The 16,120-nt window shown below is 37.3% G+C and overlaps 1 protein-coding gene across 1 annotated transcript in view; it reads left to right on the plus strand.

Moving 5' to 3' along the window:
- The window catches only part of GRB14 (growth factor receptor bound protein 14), a 67,112-nt gene that overhangs the window by 35,206 nt on the left and 15,786 nt on the right, over positions 1-16,120 (plus strand). Inside the window, exons 3-5 of the mRNA XM_074873972.1 lie at positions 1,296-1,452; positions 8,946-9,067; positions 11,028-11,102. Coding sequence (XP_074730073.1) covers positions 1,296-1,452; positions 8,946-9,067; positions 11,028-11,102 — 354 coding nt within the window. The remainder of the gene's footprint in view (positions 1-1,295; positions 1,453-8,945; positions 9,068-11,027; positions 11,103-16,120) is intronic.

A 16,120-nucleotide genomic window follows, 5' to 3' on the forward strand; every position in this document is an offset into this window, starting at 1 on the left:
ATGTTACTATTCCAACATACAGTACCACAGATAAGAGTTGATTCTTGTCAGGAGACTCAATATTTTTCACTTTTTTTTAATGAGAAATAGAGGAAATCTAGCAGAGTATTGAGTTTCTTGACTGCTGTGAGGAATAAGAAATTATTTTCTACTCCTATACAAAAAAAATCTTCTGTATTGACTTTAATGGGATTAGTCACTGTGCAGAGCTTATAAAGACAGAGCACTAGTGTTTTGCATCAATTCCATCCAATTCACTGGTTCATCTGATTCATTTCATTCATTCTCCTTCAGAGAAAGAAAATACAGAAAAAAATACCTGAATGGTCATGTCTTCTTTCAGTCAGTCAGTATGCAATGACACCTTAAGCTGTTCATTTGAAACTAAGCATAAGCAGGTTTAGCTTCACTTCTTCCAGAACTTAGTGGATACTCATTCTTCAGGACTCTAAAATGTGTACCAATGTTGAAAAAAATATTTTTTTACTGAAATGTAAAAGTGAAAATGAAAAGGATAAGTAATGAGAATTTGTATTGACTCCTTCCATACCGCCCCGCCCCCCCCCCCCCCCCCCAACATAATAAAGAATCTTGGAAAAACCACTGAGATAAAACATGATGAAAATTGTCTACTTTGTGATAAGCTTTTTGCATGTACATATTTTAGAACATTTTATTTACTTTCCTGGTCCTCATATGATGGTAATTCTTTTCCATGTATGATGTTTTTGTTTCTGTATATATGTATATATGCCTTCATTTACTCATAGTTCCAGTTCTTGCTTGTCAAAATTTGAAGCAGCTCTGTAGCATCTCCTGTTTTTATGGTCTATAGAATTGTGATTACTGTTATGGTCTATAGAAATCTGATTACTGTTCTCTGAACTAACTCTAATTTTATCAAATCTTTCTATAGTTCTGCAGTCACAGAGTTCTTGAGTTTCACTGTTTATCCTCTGTGGTTTCTTCTTTGGTTTATATAAGAATGTACAGTTTCACTAGGTTTATTTACCTTTACATTACTTTTTTTTTTTTTTTTTAAAGTGAATGCACCAATCTGTCCAGTGTCCTGTGGCAAGGGATGTCCAGTAGCCAAATTTAGAAGTGGGATATGCTTTGCTCAGCTGTTTTGTACTCAATTATACCATCGCACTAAAGAAAAATGACTGTCTTTAGTATTGTATCCTACGTGTATAGGTTCTTGTCTCAGTCATGAAGCTGAGAAAGAAATATATTTGGACTAACTGAATCAAAGATTAAACTTATGGATATTTTAGCTTTTTTATTTATTGCAGGTAATTAAAGTGTATAGTGAAGATGATACTAGCAGAGCTTTGGAAGTACCAAGTGATATAACAGCCAGGGATGTATGTCAGCTGTTGATATTGAAGAACCACTATATTGATGACCACAGCTGGACTCTGTTTGAACAACTTACACACACAGGTTTAGGTAAGACTCATACTATATAATGGTATGGCAGTAAATAAGGTGTTTGGTTTTCATTTTCACATAGAAGTACAATTGTAATAGAAAGGCTTGGGAGGGCTTGTGTGAATTTGTTCTTTTGGGAGTTTATTGCTTCTGCTTCTCCTTTTTTGAAAGCATAGCTATAAAGTACATTTGCCTCACACTGCTTGGTCTGTGTCTGTAAGAGTGATTTCACAGAATCACAGAATCGCCTAGGTTGGAAAAGACCTTGAAGAATCATCTAGTCCAACCACCAGCCCAACATTAACAGTTCCCAACTACACCATATCCTTCAGCGTTACGTCAACCCTACTCTTAAACACCTCCAGGGATGGGGACTCCACCACCTCCCTGGGCAGCCCATTCCAACGCCTAACAACCCGTTCTGTAAAGAAATGCTTCCTGATATCTAGTCTAAACTTTCCTTGGTGCAACTTGAGGCCATTCCCTCTTGTCCTATAGCTTGTTACTTGGTTAAAGAGACTCATCCCCAGCTCTCTGCAACCTCCTTTCAGGTAGTTGTAGAGGGCGATGAGGTCTCCCCTCAGCCTCCTCTTCTCCAGACTAAACAACCCCAGTTCCCTCAGCCGTTCCTCGTACGACATGTGCTCCAGACCCTTCACCAGCTTCGTTGCCCTTCTCTGGACACGCTCGAGTAATTCAATGTCCTTTTTGTAGTGAGGGGCCCAAAACTGAACACAGTCATCGAGGTGTAGCCTCACCAGTGCCAAGTACAGGAGTAAGATCACTTCCCTGTCCCTGCTGGCCACGCTATTTCTGATGCAAGCCAGGATACCAATGGCCTTCTTGGCTACCTGGGCACACTGCTGGCTCAGCCAGCTGTCAGTCACCCACCCCAGGTCTCTCTCTGACTGGCAGCTCTCCAGCCACTCCTCCCCAAGCCTGTAGCGCTGCTGGGGGTTGTTGTGGCCGAAGTGCAGCACCTGGCATTTGGCCTTATTGAAACTCCTACAGTTGACCTCAGCCCATTGCTCCAGCCTGTCCAGGTCTCTCTGCAGAGCCTCCCTACCCTCGAGCAGATCAACACTCCCACCCAACTTGCTGTCAGCTGCAAACTTACTGAGGGTGCACTCAATCCCCTCGTCTAGATCATCAATTAAGATGTTAAACAGGAGTGGCCCCAAAACCGAGCCCTGGGGGACACCACTTGTGACCGGCTGCCAACCGGATTTAACTCCATTCACCACAACTCTTTGGGCCCGGCCATCCAGCCCGTTTTTTACCCAGCGAAGCGTGTGCCCATCCAAGCCGCGAGCAGCCAGTTTCGCCAGGAGAATGCTGTGGGAAACGGTGTCAAAGGCCTCACTGAAGTCAAGGTAGACAACATCCACAGCCTTTCCCTCCCTTTGTAAGACACTGATTGTTAAGGTTCTCACTGCAAATTGTTCCTTGCTCTTCCTTGCTTTTCTTTGGCCGTTCTTCCTCTTGTATGGGTATTTCCTGCTTATCTCTAGCAAGACTTGCATTATTTTCATTGCAAATAAAATCTTTGTTGTTCCAAACATCTGAGTGAAATCTCTGATATCAGGGACAGAAAGCTGTTACACAGTCCTGTTCTTTCTGGACAATAAGGCTCAGTCTTCAGAAGCATTAGAGTAGGCTCTCGATATTTTCCTTCAATATGGTCAGTTTGGCTAGATTTATTGTGAACTCTGGTGCAGGACTGCTTAAAAGCAAACCAAAACCATTCTTCTAAACTTCCACTTATGGACCTATGAACTGTGTTGAAGTGACTTTATGCTTAGTATTTTAAGTTGCTGGAACCGAAATGCTCTGAACTTCCACATTATCAGTGTTCCTCTAGTACAGTAAAAAACCTCTTTTTCTATTATACAACTTAAAAGGTTTAATCTGTGGTTTCAGACTACAACTATAATTTTAACCTCTGGTCTTTATTCCTTTTTGTTGTGTATAGACATAATTTTGCAGTATAAAAACACATTAAGACAAATTAAATTTAGGGAGAAAGGGGATGTTTGCAGAGATGTAAAGAATGCAGAACACAGGAAAGACTTCACTCAGCAAAAGATGAGTTTAGAAGCCCACTACTAGGATGTAGTATTGAACTGATACTCTAGTCAGACAGTCTTACTTATACAACACTGTGTTACTGTATTATGTTTGGTTTTGATGGGGTATTATATCAGAAAAATGTACTAGAAGGCAAATGCCATAAAAAATCTGGTTTTCATTTCATGTCACTCAAAGTTTCTATATTATTCTTGAACTTTAGCACCGTACTAGAGTTACCAAAGGTAGTACTTCCGCAACCTCAAGGGCAGTTCAAGCTGCTAGTGCAAAGTGTGCCTTGAGAAGAAGGATGTTTTGGGCGCCTTCCTGCATTCTAAAATACTTAAAAATCTCCTTGGAGTTCTTAATTCTTAGAAGAAACTGCACTGGTACCTGGTAATGGCAGTACTGTCCATTTAAAACCCCCCTCACACCACCACCAAAAAACCAAATACCACTCCTCTCCCCCCCCCCCCCCCCCCCCCCCCCCCCCATATTTATATATGGCTAAAAGCTATTGTTAAGCTCCCTTTCTGTGTATATATCTAGGGAATCTGGACTTGTGGATTTGTGTAAAGTAAACTTGACTGTGCATCTCCGACTGTATTATGTTTAACAGCTGTATTTTAAAGATGAACTACAAAAGCTAAAACTGTTTTCTGCCCTTTTCTGCTCCTTTATCCTATGAAGGCAGCCACAAACGTTTTTCAAAATTTTTTACTTGCTTTGTAACATTTCAAAGATATTTATAACCTTTTGCACTGAATGTATCAGTTGTAAGATGCTCCCAGCTCAGAGTAAGGTCAGAGTTAAATCTGGGTCGAGGCTGTAAATGACTGACTGCTACAGAAGAGGAGGTATAAAAATAGCTTTATACAACACTACGTAGAAGTGTTTTCTGTATTTTATAGTGTGGCTGATGTTTAAGTAGTGTAGTAAGTATTGAAGAAGACACTTTTGACAAACCATGCCAGAACAATAGTGGCATTGTTTCTTCAGGTTTATTTATTTACACGATATACGTTTTGTCAAATAGTGTATTTTCTTCAATCTGAAGGATTTATTGGAATATTTCAATATCAAATCATTAGTGAAGCTGCTTTTTCTAAGATTCTGAAATTCTCAAAATTGCTGGTGTGCAGGTCTGAAGACCTGCATTCACCATATGGTCTTCTGATTGCTCCAGCTGCTTTGGGCATAATTTTAGAAAAAGGTGAATTGTTCATTTTTAAAATAAATTATTTCCTAAATGATGAGGGTGGCAATTCAGGATTTATATTTATGATACTGTTAGATCTGGTTTTGTTTGAAAGGTTTAACATATTGATCTTGACTTGCATTAAGTATATTCTTAAGCACTGGATGAGTAGCATGAATAAGTATTTTTCAAATGCTAATGTAGTTTTGGACTGTTTGCTATTTATTATTCTGTTGTATGCTTTACCCATGGAAATTTAGACAGGTTTTTTCTGCTCCCAAGTTAAATGAATGGATATAGAAAGGAGAAGTACTGTGAGTGAGTGTGTGTGTCTCTGTAAATTCCAGTGTGATGGGGATTAATAATTCATTCATCATTTAGTGAACGTTTTCTTTAATATCTAACAGCTGTCTGAATACTTCAGAATTAGATATAATTGCATGAATCTTAGTGAGCGGAGCACAGCATTCTGCTTTTAATCAAGACAGACATTAATTACATCACCGGAGTGTGCCTTCATTGCTGTGTGGAGGCATCTGCATGTGAAGGGTAAAAAAGTAAAAACAAAAAAATCCTACCTAAAACAAAACATAAAACCATGGTCTGAATATTCCTGTTTTCACAAACCTATATGCCCTTTACTGTGGAGCTATATTGTTAACAATAAGCATGGTCTTGTCCTCGCTACATTGCATGGCAAGTGCTGACCAGCTTGTGTTGACTCAGAGTGAATGGGCAGGGGAGATGGTTCCTCCATTTGCGCCACTTCCCCGGGGTGCTGGCCGGTGCACCCCATCTGCCTGCCCTGGGGCACCCACACTGCACACAGCCTGCTGCTGCTGCCTCATCACCTGGGATCCAGATCTCAGCCTTCCTACCCATCTTCAAAATTTTGCAGTAGCCTGGGCTCTGTTTCAAATATCTGAAGTATGACAATTATTACAGCACTATAAATTGCAATGTGTTTCAGAACTGTGTGCTTCAGGTATGTGTCCTTTTTGTCTCAAGCTATTGAATTCAAAGAAATCCTTGGATGTTTTTCACCTTGTCTAAGGTTATTGAAGGCAGCTGAGGTATGCCTAGATTTGGATGATGCCATGTTATCCCTACCACCAGGTACCTTGGTGTTGAAGTCCCATGCTTCCATTGCAACTTCCCTGTACAGGGCAGGCTACAAAACCAGAAGCTGTTCTCCTTTCCAAGAAAAGTACTGTCTTCATCCTGAAATTTTTCCTTTTCTAGTGAGAAATTTTTGTGTTGACTGTAAACGGTTTTCTATTTGCTTCTGCAGCTCAATAGACTTGTGTTGTAGGGTTCCTCTTTGAGTAGGCTATAGTGCCTTGGCCAGACCCATCATTGTTGTGTTTCAGTCTCTTATTTTGATTTCACTGTCTGCATTCTTTTAGGTAGCCTGTGGGAAGACTCACAAAACACTATCTGTGCTATAGTACTGGACAATGGCTTTTCTGATTTTTGTTTAGTATCATTTTTTTTCCCCTGCTGGGTGGCTAAAGAGGAGGCTATTTGAAATGTGTTCTGTCATGCACTTCAATGTTAAATTTTCTTTCGTGTGCTTTAGTTACTTCCCATAGTTAAGGAGACTCTGTTTTGGACTGTAGCAGGTGCTCCTAATGTTAGAGATAGTAGTAATAAAGAGGTGGTAGAGAGGAAGGTGGAAACTCTTCAGTCTAACCGGAAGAGAAAAAATGATCTAACTAAACCAAAGTGCAGCTTTTTCATGGCAGCATTTAGGGATTTGATTACAGGTCTGTGTTTTGGAGGGCACTAACTCAGTCTTTCAGTTCCTTCAAGAAAGTAAGTTGAATCAATTGTAAAATATTCCGTGATGTGACACCTTAAAAATAAATAAATACCAGCATCTTTACCCATCCATTGGGGTGACGCAGAATGTCTTATTTTTGTACCAAGAAGTAAGTCTTGAGGAAATGCTATTTTCTTAAATGTCACAATGCCAAGCATTTAAGAGTTTTAAATGTCATCCCAGAGGAGCGCTTTCTCTCTGTAAAACTGAAGGGAAAAAAAATGCTGGTTTTGAGTAGGAGCTTCAGTTCTTTAGTGTCTTTTTACCCCTGCGTCTGAAGAAAGTGTTTTGGAGTCGTAAGCAGCCTGTACAAGATTTTAAAATGCTCACTTTTCTTTCAGTATTTTTGAGGTATTTTTTGTTTTCTGAATTGCTTTATGTTTTTATTTGCTTCCTGTGATCTGGTTACAAAATGCGAGTTTCATATAGCATCATTAATCAGTCTCTTTATGGGCTCAAGAATGAGTTAAAGTCAATGAAGAATGAATTAAATTCAATGAAAGTTTAACTTTTCCCTTCTTGATCATGAGAGTGCTTTGTCTTCTGCTAGTCATGAACTTGATATTTTCCTACTGAGGTGAAATTTAGCTGTGTGAGTGTATTGTCTCTAAATTTTCCAGCTGGAAACTTCCTGAAGAAGTTTATAGATTTGCAGGCTACCATAAGGGTGTTCCCCACCAGATTGGACAGTGTGGAAGCATGAAGCAGTGACTGGCAAAAGAGGTGGCAAGAGAAGATCAATAAAAAGATGCTGTAGTTCTAAAGAGGCTTTAATGATTTCAAATTTGAGGTTTGATTTTTATCTCTTAGAAGGTTGTACATGCTACACTTTATGAAAGTTAGGCTCTTTGCTTAGCCAGGATCACTTGCAAAAATTTACCATTTATATTAAATTAATGTTATGTCTAATTAAGATTTTAAAAAAATCCATACTAGTCTTTTATCTGTTATGATTTTTTAAGATTTTTCTAACAGGCAGTTATATGAGAGCATCAACATTCCTTTAAAGTATATAATAAGATCTTTTATGATAAAGCAATGAAGTGGAGAAAATGTGATCATAAAATTGTGAGTTACATGGTTTTTATAATATATTTTTAATTGCCATTTCCCTTTGAAACCATGATCAGAATTGGATGTTAAAACCCCGTAATTGGCAGGGAGACATAAGTTCAAATCTCAAACCTATTCTTAACCTGTAACTCATTGTTGGAGTACAATTTAAATTTGGAGGTGCCAATGATCATTTAAATAAAATCTACAACTTTGTTCAACTCCATCTTGTTCTCATTAGTTTGAGTTCACAAAAAGTACAAGTGGCCACAAAAACTGTATACTCATTTGGAATCATGTTCATCCTTTTTTTGTAGCATGAGTTCATAAGCTGCTGAGATTTATTAAAGAAAAAAGGCCATACAAATAGTATTGCACAGAAATTATCCATAGTCTTTCAGGATTTATGTGTAACTTCCTGCACTACGAGTAGTCCCATTACATTATTCAGGATACGCAACATGCAAACATGCACAACGCAGGAAAATTCTTAAATTCTATATCTTTCTTATAAGTGCATTTCATATTGCTGTAAAATTGAATCTGAATGGCAGAAGCAATCTAAAGCAGTGAGAAAACCGATTCTGAATGCCAGTGGTGTGGTACAAATAACTGAATTCTTTGCCTTTTCTTCCCCTCGCCCCACTGCAAAAACAAACTACACATTAGGATTCACTTTGTAGGTTATTGTTTTGTTTTCTTTTTAATTTTTTTTTCATGGCTTACTTTTACCATTCCTTTTGCTTATGCTAGTTCTGTGGCTCAGTATCCCTGGTTTGTGCAAAAACATTAAAACACTGAAATGCCCTAATTTCATTTGCAGTTTTAGAAATGCTTCAGGACATAGTGGGGCCTTGGGGAGAAGGTGGCAAATTAATGCTTTTCTATATTGCAGATAACTTTCACTTTACAAATGATGCATTAGAGCAAGGAATTCAACAAGACAAACATTCCTGACATCCCAGACAGGCTGAGTGAATGGTTGAAGTGGTCTGCTGCCTACTGCCCCATGTGTCACCCAGCAGGAACTGCCTGGCTTCTGCAGGGAGAACGTGGATTTGGCCGTGACATGGAATAAAGCCCTCAGCTGCCCCTGTAAAAGAAAACAACAACAACAAAACACAAACAGAAAACCCCCATGTGGGACAGACCTCAGAACTTGGGCCCTACTGGGGTAGAACAGTAACTTGGTATAACATGGACCTGATTAATGGACTGTGTTCAGATTGCTTGTTTCATGTTTTGTATTCATTTTAATTAATTTAATTTGATAATATTTTTTTATCTGACCTTTGTGTTTTTATGTTCTGCTCTTAAGCTCTTAGGCACAGGTTATGTGTTTCTTTTTTAATTTGTTTGTTTTTTTTACAGGAAGAGCTATAGAAGACCATGAATTAGTGATGGAAGTCCAGTCAAATTGGGTAATGGAAGAAGAAAACAAACTGTATTTTAGAAAAAATTATGCCAAGTATGAGTTTTTTAAAAATCCACTGGTAAGTCCTAACGTTCTATCTGTGAAGTGGTGCAATTGCTGTTGCTGCAAAATAGGCTTTTCTGTTACACACAGACAGGCAGAGTGTAAAGCTGTTAGTATAACGTGAGTCAAAAGGAATAATTGGGAAGGAATATATGGGATATAGGAATATATTGTAGTGCATGTAACTGTTGGCCAGTCCCTTTGTTGGAACTGTAAAACATCCATGTTCATACTTTTTTTTGGGTGAGGGGGCAAGCATGGGTTTAACTTTATTGAAGTTTGCACATGGACCTGTGACAAAATAAAATTTTTGAAATTGAGTGAAGTTTCCATCAAGTGACAACAAAATATAAAATGAAGCAGTGTGAGGAGGGGCATCTGTAGCAAAGATGATTTTATTGTTAAAGTGAAAATTTAATGTTATGACCAAGTGCTGTTCAATGGCAGCTTCTCACAGCTGCACCAAAATGACAAGTGACAGAACAGGCAGTGAGCAGCCATAACCTGTTAAGAGTAAGTGAAAGTGAAGCCAAAGTTAGTGTATGTAAGGAATGGAAAGAGAGCAGAGACAACTTGTAACTCAAGGATGTTGCCAAAGGTTAATGTTGCTGATTCAGACCTTGGCTGATGGCAAAGGCTATGGAAGCCGTCCTGGCTCAGCAGGAGAAACTCACCATCTGGTTGCTCAAACGCACAGTGTATTGGGATCACTCCTAATGCTGTCTCTTATAAAGCCAGCTAGTTTCAGATGTCAAAGGGAGAAATAGCAGAAGTGTATGAAGACTTAAAAGGTGAAAAGTGGAAGGGAACTCAAATTATCTACCTGTGAAAAGGCAAATATTAAGATACCAAAAGATAGAAGAGATCTAAGGGTTTGTTTGGTTTTTTTTCTTGCTCCGCCTGTGTTTCTCTGGGCAAATCATGTACTCACCTGACATGGAGATATCACTGCACTAGTGACAAATTCTAAGTTTGAGATGGTCTACAGTTAGTAGAGAAGCTTTCAAAGGATAAGTCTGTATGTATATTGGTTAACCAGTGAGTGGAAACAGCTGTGGAGTGTGGCAGACGTGAAGCTATGACTAGCATCAGCAGCTGTGGCTAATCAGAGTCCTTACTCTTCCTGTTGAGTCATTCTTCTGGGCACTATGGTCCCAGGTGTAGCAAGAATGCTTTATCAGAAATGATATGAATTAACCCTACCAGTAGTTCAGTTTTGTTAAAAATGAAAGTCAGTGGACATTGGATGGTCAAGGGAATATAAGCTTTGAATGTCCAAGCTTTAAGAAAACGTTATTAGTAACGGTCAAACTTGGCTGGTTTGTATCTGCATGACTATATTGAACTCCCCAGCTGCAGATCTGTCCCATAAATTACCCCTTGAGCTTTCCTTGATAATGAAATTGACACTTTAAATGTGGACTTTTTAACCACACTGTATTGAGGTAGTCAGATCATGATGTTAATTCACATTCATATCATACAAAATGGACAATTAAGAAAAACAGAGAGGACTTGTTCTCTATTAATGGAAGTTATCCCAAAATATTTTACTGGGTTTCTCGTGTAATGAAAACAATATATTTTTCAGCATGTTGGTGTAGCATGCTGAAAAATATATTGTAGCATTTGTAGCATCTTGAATCCCCAGGCAAGTCTTATATGTCAACAGAAATAGAAATTACTACTAGAAAAACAACACTAAGGGCCAAGTACTGCAATATGACTCACACTGATGTATGAAACCCTCTTGCTTCCAGAGACCACTGATGTTTTCTCGAAATTCTAAATTTTTCAGCAAATTATATATAAGATGTCACCAATATAGGAATGATATTAAGGTAAGCTTAAATTATTGGATCAGAGAATCTGCAGTGTCTTGCATTGCACTGGGAACTTTAATTTTACATCCACAAGAGATAGGAAGTTTTATATTTATTTTTACAGAACTTTGATACAAATTATTATTGTTACAGAGCTTTTTTCCAGATCGTATGATATCTTTTCCAAGTGACACCAATGCAGCTGTAAGTCACTCTGGGATATTACAGGTATGTAATCTTTGAATGAAGATGAGCCAGCATAGCTCAGAATTTCCCCTTGTCTGTGTTGTGTGAGCATAGTTCTTTGTCACTGTTGGTTCTGTTGCTGGTTTTTGAATAACTCAAAACATGTTTAATAACTTTTCCTTATGAGATATGAAGCGGTGTGTCCCTTCCAGACAGTTATTATATGACCACAGTTGGAAACTTGCACATTCTTTCGGAATCAAGGAGTGCCAAACCAGACACAATGCAGTAAAAATGGTTAATACCTTTATTGGGTATTTCAGGTGAAATATCCTGTTCCCTTAAAAAGGTGAATGCTGCAGTACTTAGCACATACTTAACAGCAGGCCTGGGTAGAATACTGAGGAACTGGTAATGTGATACAAATGGGTATAAAAAAGAATTAAATGGTTAAACTTAATGAGTAGAAAATTTAGACTGACTGGTATGATTTGTTAGCTTGAAGGCTACTGTAGCCTTTGAAAAAAAAAATATGGTAGGTCACTCAGTGTTAGTCATATTTAAGCAGACACAAGATTTTAATTTACAGTGGGAATAATTTCACAGAATGACCATATCAGGAGGGATCATCGTCTTACTTCTCAAAGAGGGGAAAAATGAGTAATAAAGGTGGAAACATACACATCACTCTTGTTTGCTTGTCACTAGAAAAATTAATTAATAGAAGAACTTTCACTGGCCTTAAGACAACAACCCTGCGTGTGAGTGTTTGGGATAAAGAATGATTGGAAAGGCAACATAATAACACAAGATATTTAAGGTAGAACTAAAATTACCAAAATTTTTGCATCTATATAATAAATTCTGCCTTAGCATCCATCAGTAAATAAAAAACATTGAAGAACTAATTCTCAAAGCATTCTTCTGTATTAAATAGCTATAATCCTTATAGAAGCAGATGTTACTCAGGATGTTAATTATCCCAAATATAGTAAAAAATGTTTCAAATTAAATTTAAATGACATGTGCTAGATTCTGTAAATCATTTTTAGAAACCTAAATAAAAACTTTGTAATTTCAAAATATGCTGCGTATCTAGTGAAAATCAGTTCACTTTTGCTACCTAAATAGAAAATAGATTTTGCAGTCTAACATAAATGTTTTGTTTAGAAAATCTTGTCCCCTGTATTAATAGAACTTGATATTCTTTGCTCACAAATGTAATTTGGTAGTTTGAAAAAAAGACTTTTATAATGGAACTCTTTGCCATATAGTCTTGCACAGAACTTCCTTAGGCCCATATTGTGTTATGTAGAATGTATGTAGAGCTTGCGGTTAAGATTAAGAATCTTTCTAAATATATATAGTTACATCCCATTTTGGTAGCTTGAAAAAATTGTTGTGAACTCTCTTCTGTTGCTATTTTATGCTGTATCATCTGTTTAATTGTATTTCATCAAATAAAACTTACTAGGCACAAAGTAGAGAATGCCTTTGTGAATTGTGCAGCCATTATACATGTTTCGGCAGAAGTTGTTGGGTAAATTGTTTACAGTGAGTCGCTATTTCCTTGGAAACTTTCATTAAGACAAGTTAATGGGCTTGCGTTATTATTTGTGATGTGCTTGGTCAAGTATCAAGAGAGACATTAGTTTTAACAAGTCAATGCTTACAAGTGATTAAAAAATCACTTCTGATACTTTTATAGTTTTTTGTGGATTGAACTGTAAGCAAGTAAAATATTTTTCAACTATGTTTTTCTTGACTTTCATTGAAAGTGGGAGAGTGAGTATTTTGGCTGATGACTTTAAATCAGAGCATCTAAATAGCCTCAGAAAAACAGAAAAAGTTTACCTGTCTCCTATCTATTTAGCATGTGCTAAGTAAAATTACTAGGTCTGGCATATACCAAATGTCTATGTATACCAAAGAGAGAGGTTTAATTTCTGCCATGAAGATCTTCAGCCTAAAAAAAGAGAAGCAGCATGTCACTATTTTGATTAGAGTATGGCTGCTCTGAGACACAACACTGTATGTACATGTCTAGTGGTAGGCAGTATGGATCATTTGGAACTTGCTTTAGGTTATTTTTGCAAATTGGATGCTTTAAAAAATGTCAAAAATGAATGTAGTGTGAAGATTTTAATCTGAGGCCTCTCCCTATAGTAATGAAATATTCTATTATTTTCAGAATTTGGGATGGGTTGGTGGTTGATTCTTCAGAATTATCAATTTTCATAGCTGGGCAACAAATTAATTCACTTGGTTTAATTAGATGTGAAACTGTTGTTAAATGTAATTTTAAATAGGGCTTGTTTAAAACATCATCTGCTTATTGGAACAACTCTTATTTTAGATGTATTCATGTGTGTACTAGATCCTTTTGTATTCTTATTCATGGCAGCAGTTCCAATGAATACACTGCACAGCATAGATAGCATTGACAGGATTGAGTTCTGTGTTAGTGGGTGAAATCCTAGCCTTCCTGAAGTCAATAATTATTTTTTTTATTTACTTTGAAGCATCAAAATTTTATCCTGGCTTTCTTTCATTTTGTCTGTGAACATTTCTCCAGTGTTGTAATTCTGTTTTTTTAAATCTTTAATTGTATTTGGAACAGAATTTTTTTCACTATGCAGTATGTCAATCAGTGTTTTAAATTTAACAGTAACATCTTCAAAATGGAAGGTTGAAATTACTTGGGTAATTACACTTTTTTCTGGTTTTGCTTTAAGAATAGACCTATCCCCCCACTCCTTCCTCATTGTTTAATAGATGCAATTGATATTCAGGTTCTGTAGGTAGACTTGAAGTTCAGAGTTCAAGTGTTCTATTGACCAATTTGGCTGCTTCTTTCTAATAGCTTTTTACATATAATGTGAATACATTAAAAAAAGCTATTGTAGATAGCACATGTCCAAGCCATCTTCCAGAGCAATGAAAAAAGCTTGCACCTGATGTAGAATATATTAAAGAAGGGAGCATATGTCTTTCCTAAATAAACATAAAAAAATGTTATATATGCAAAAATTAAGTTAAAGACAGAACAGGATTACCAACACAAACACTCATAATTTTGTGAAAGGTAGAATGACTGATAGTATCTTTTCCTTTTGCCCTTTCCCAATTGATGTCTCTTGCCCCATGTTCTTAGTTTTTCCCACTCTCTGCCTTCACAATTTGAGATTCAGGCTTTCATTTCTTTAATCCCTCTGCCACAGCAAGTCCCTCTTTCCCTGAGCAGTTTCTCATCTGACTCTGTTCCAGTCTTCAGGTTGAAATAGTCGTGCACTGAGTTTCAGTCTCTTGTCAATATCCTAGACATGTTCTGGTTTGCCCGTTGCTTTTCCCCGTCTTAGACTCTAGGTTTTGCTCGCCTTTCTCCCAGTCTAAACTCCTCAGATTGACTGAAGTCTATAGGAGACAATACTGAGAATCAGCATCAGTTCTTCACTGGAATTACTTGGTGCCCCCCAAATTTATCATAAGGTTCAAAGGAAAATCCTTCTCATTCCCAGTAGCATTGGACTGGATCATGGCCAGCTGTCATCACATCTTTGAAGAAATCAGTCATCAAATTCAAACTTGTTTCACAGAGTCTTAGGGAAATGATGGCTTCTTTAGCTTTCCAAAATAGTGTATAAGTGCTCGAGAAGCATCCACCTTAGCAAACGTTGTTGCCTCTTCTACTGCAACCATCCTTTCATTGAAAATGTTGAAGATGCAGACAAATAAGTTGTACAGTTAGGAGTGCAGCTCTCAGTCTTTACTTCATTCAGTGATGTCTAGTATTTCTGCTGTTGTTATTATTATATTCATGTTAGATAGTGCAATGTTTTTCCCGTTCTGTTGTTTTTCACTTGTTGATTGATTTTATTTCCCCACCCCCCAAAAGACATTTATTTGCTTTCTTTTTTTGTTCAGATTGGTTTTAAATTGGTTGGTTTTACAGCTAATCAAATTGTAATCAAGTCCTTGGTACTGTAATATATTAGTATCTGAAAGACATGGTGACATTTGACACCACCCTACATACCATGTTATATATTTCACTGCATGGGAGAGAGGGTGCAAGCTTATTTCTGCATATTGTGTGACCAGTAATCCCTGTCTGCAGCATACCATCGTTTAACTCTGCCCTCTTTTTCTTCCTATATTAAGGACTTTTCTTATTTTTCTTATTTTTCTTTTATTTTGATTACCTCTTATCTGCATAAACAGGGATAATTTCCCGTATAATAAACTTGCATGTACTTCCATTGGAAAAAAAAAAAAAAGCCAACCAACAAACAAAACCAAAACCTCAACATAAACCCCAACCAAAACCAACCCCCAATAAAAAAACCCAAGGAAGTTATCTTTTCTACTATCTTTAGTTTTAGGGTTTTATTACAGACATTCAGTTCTCACTATGAAGTATTTTTACTGTTCATTCCTTCTGACAGTTAAAGGTTTTGACTACAGTTTATTCATGTTATATTTTCTCACGGAGTCCTCAGCTGTCTTAGAAAGAAAAAGATGGATCTAGGATTGCCTTTTTCCTAGCATTATTGCTACTTTATTTTAATTGATAGCATGGGTACAGCAGTGACTGTCGAAGCTGAGCTTTGTATTGCTCCTCCACTTTGGTCTGCTGAGTAAGAAAAGCATTTTTCATGACAGCGCTTCTAGTTTGAAGCTCTTATGGCAGAAATCCTGGGGAAAACACTTGTGCAGGCTGGGAGCCAACCACTCCTTTCATCTTCAGCAGAGATGCTAAAGCCTAAAAAGATGCTCTTTTATTTTTACATACATTGACTCTTTTAGGTTTTCCTAAAGCTTCCATTTGACTTTGTTTATAGAGTTAAAATACTTTTTCAATTCAGCCTTTATATTCACCATCAGTGAACCTGTTAATATGTGGCAAATGGGAAGATTAACAGGCTGGAACACCTACTAGGACCTACCCATCTGCTTCAGTGTGGCTGAAATAGCTTAAACTGCATTTGCACACAGCTGTGTGCCAGCAGCACATGTAAATAGATGTACCTAGCCTTATTGTAATTTAACTATTCAGGTGA

Source organism: Strix uralensis, chromosome 6 (genome assembly GCF_047716275.1).
Source record: "Strix uralensis isolate ZFMK-TIS-50842 chromosome 6, bStrUra1, whole genome shotgun sequence".
In the NCBI taxonomy this organism is placed as follows: Eukaryota; Metazoa; Chordata; class Aves; order Strigiformes; family Strigidae; genus Strix; species Strix uralensis.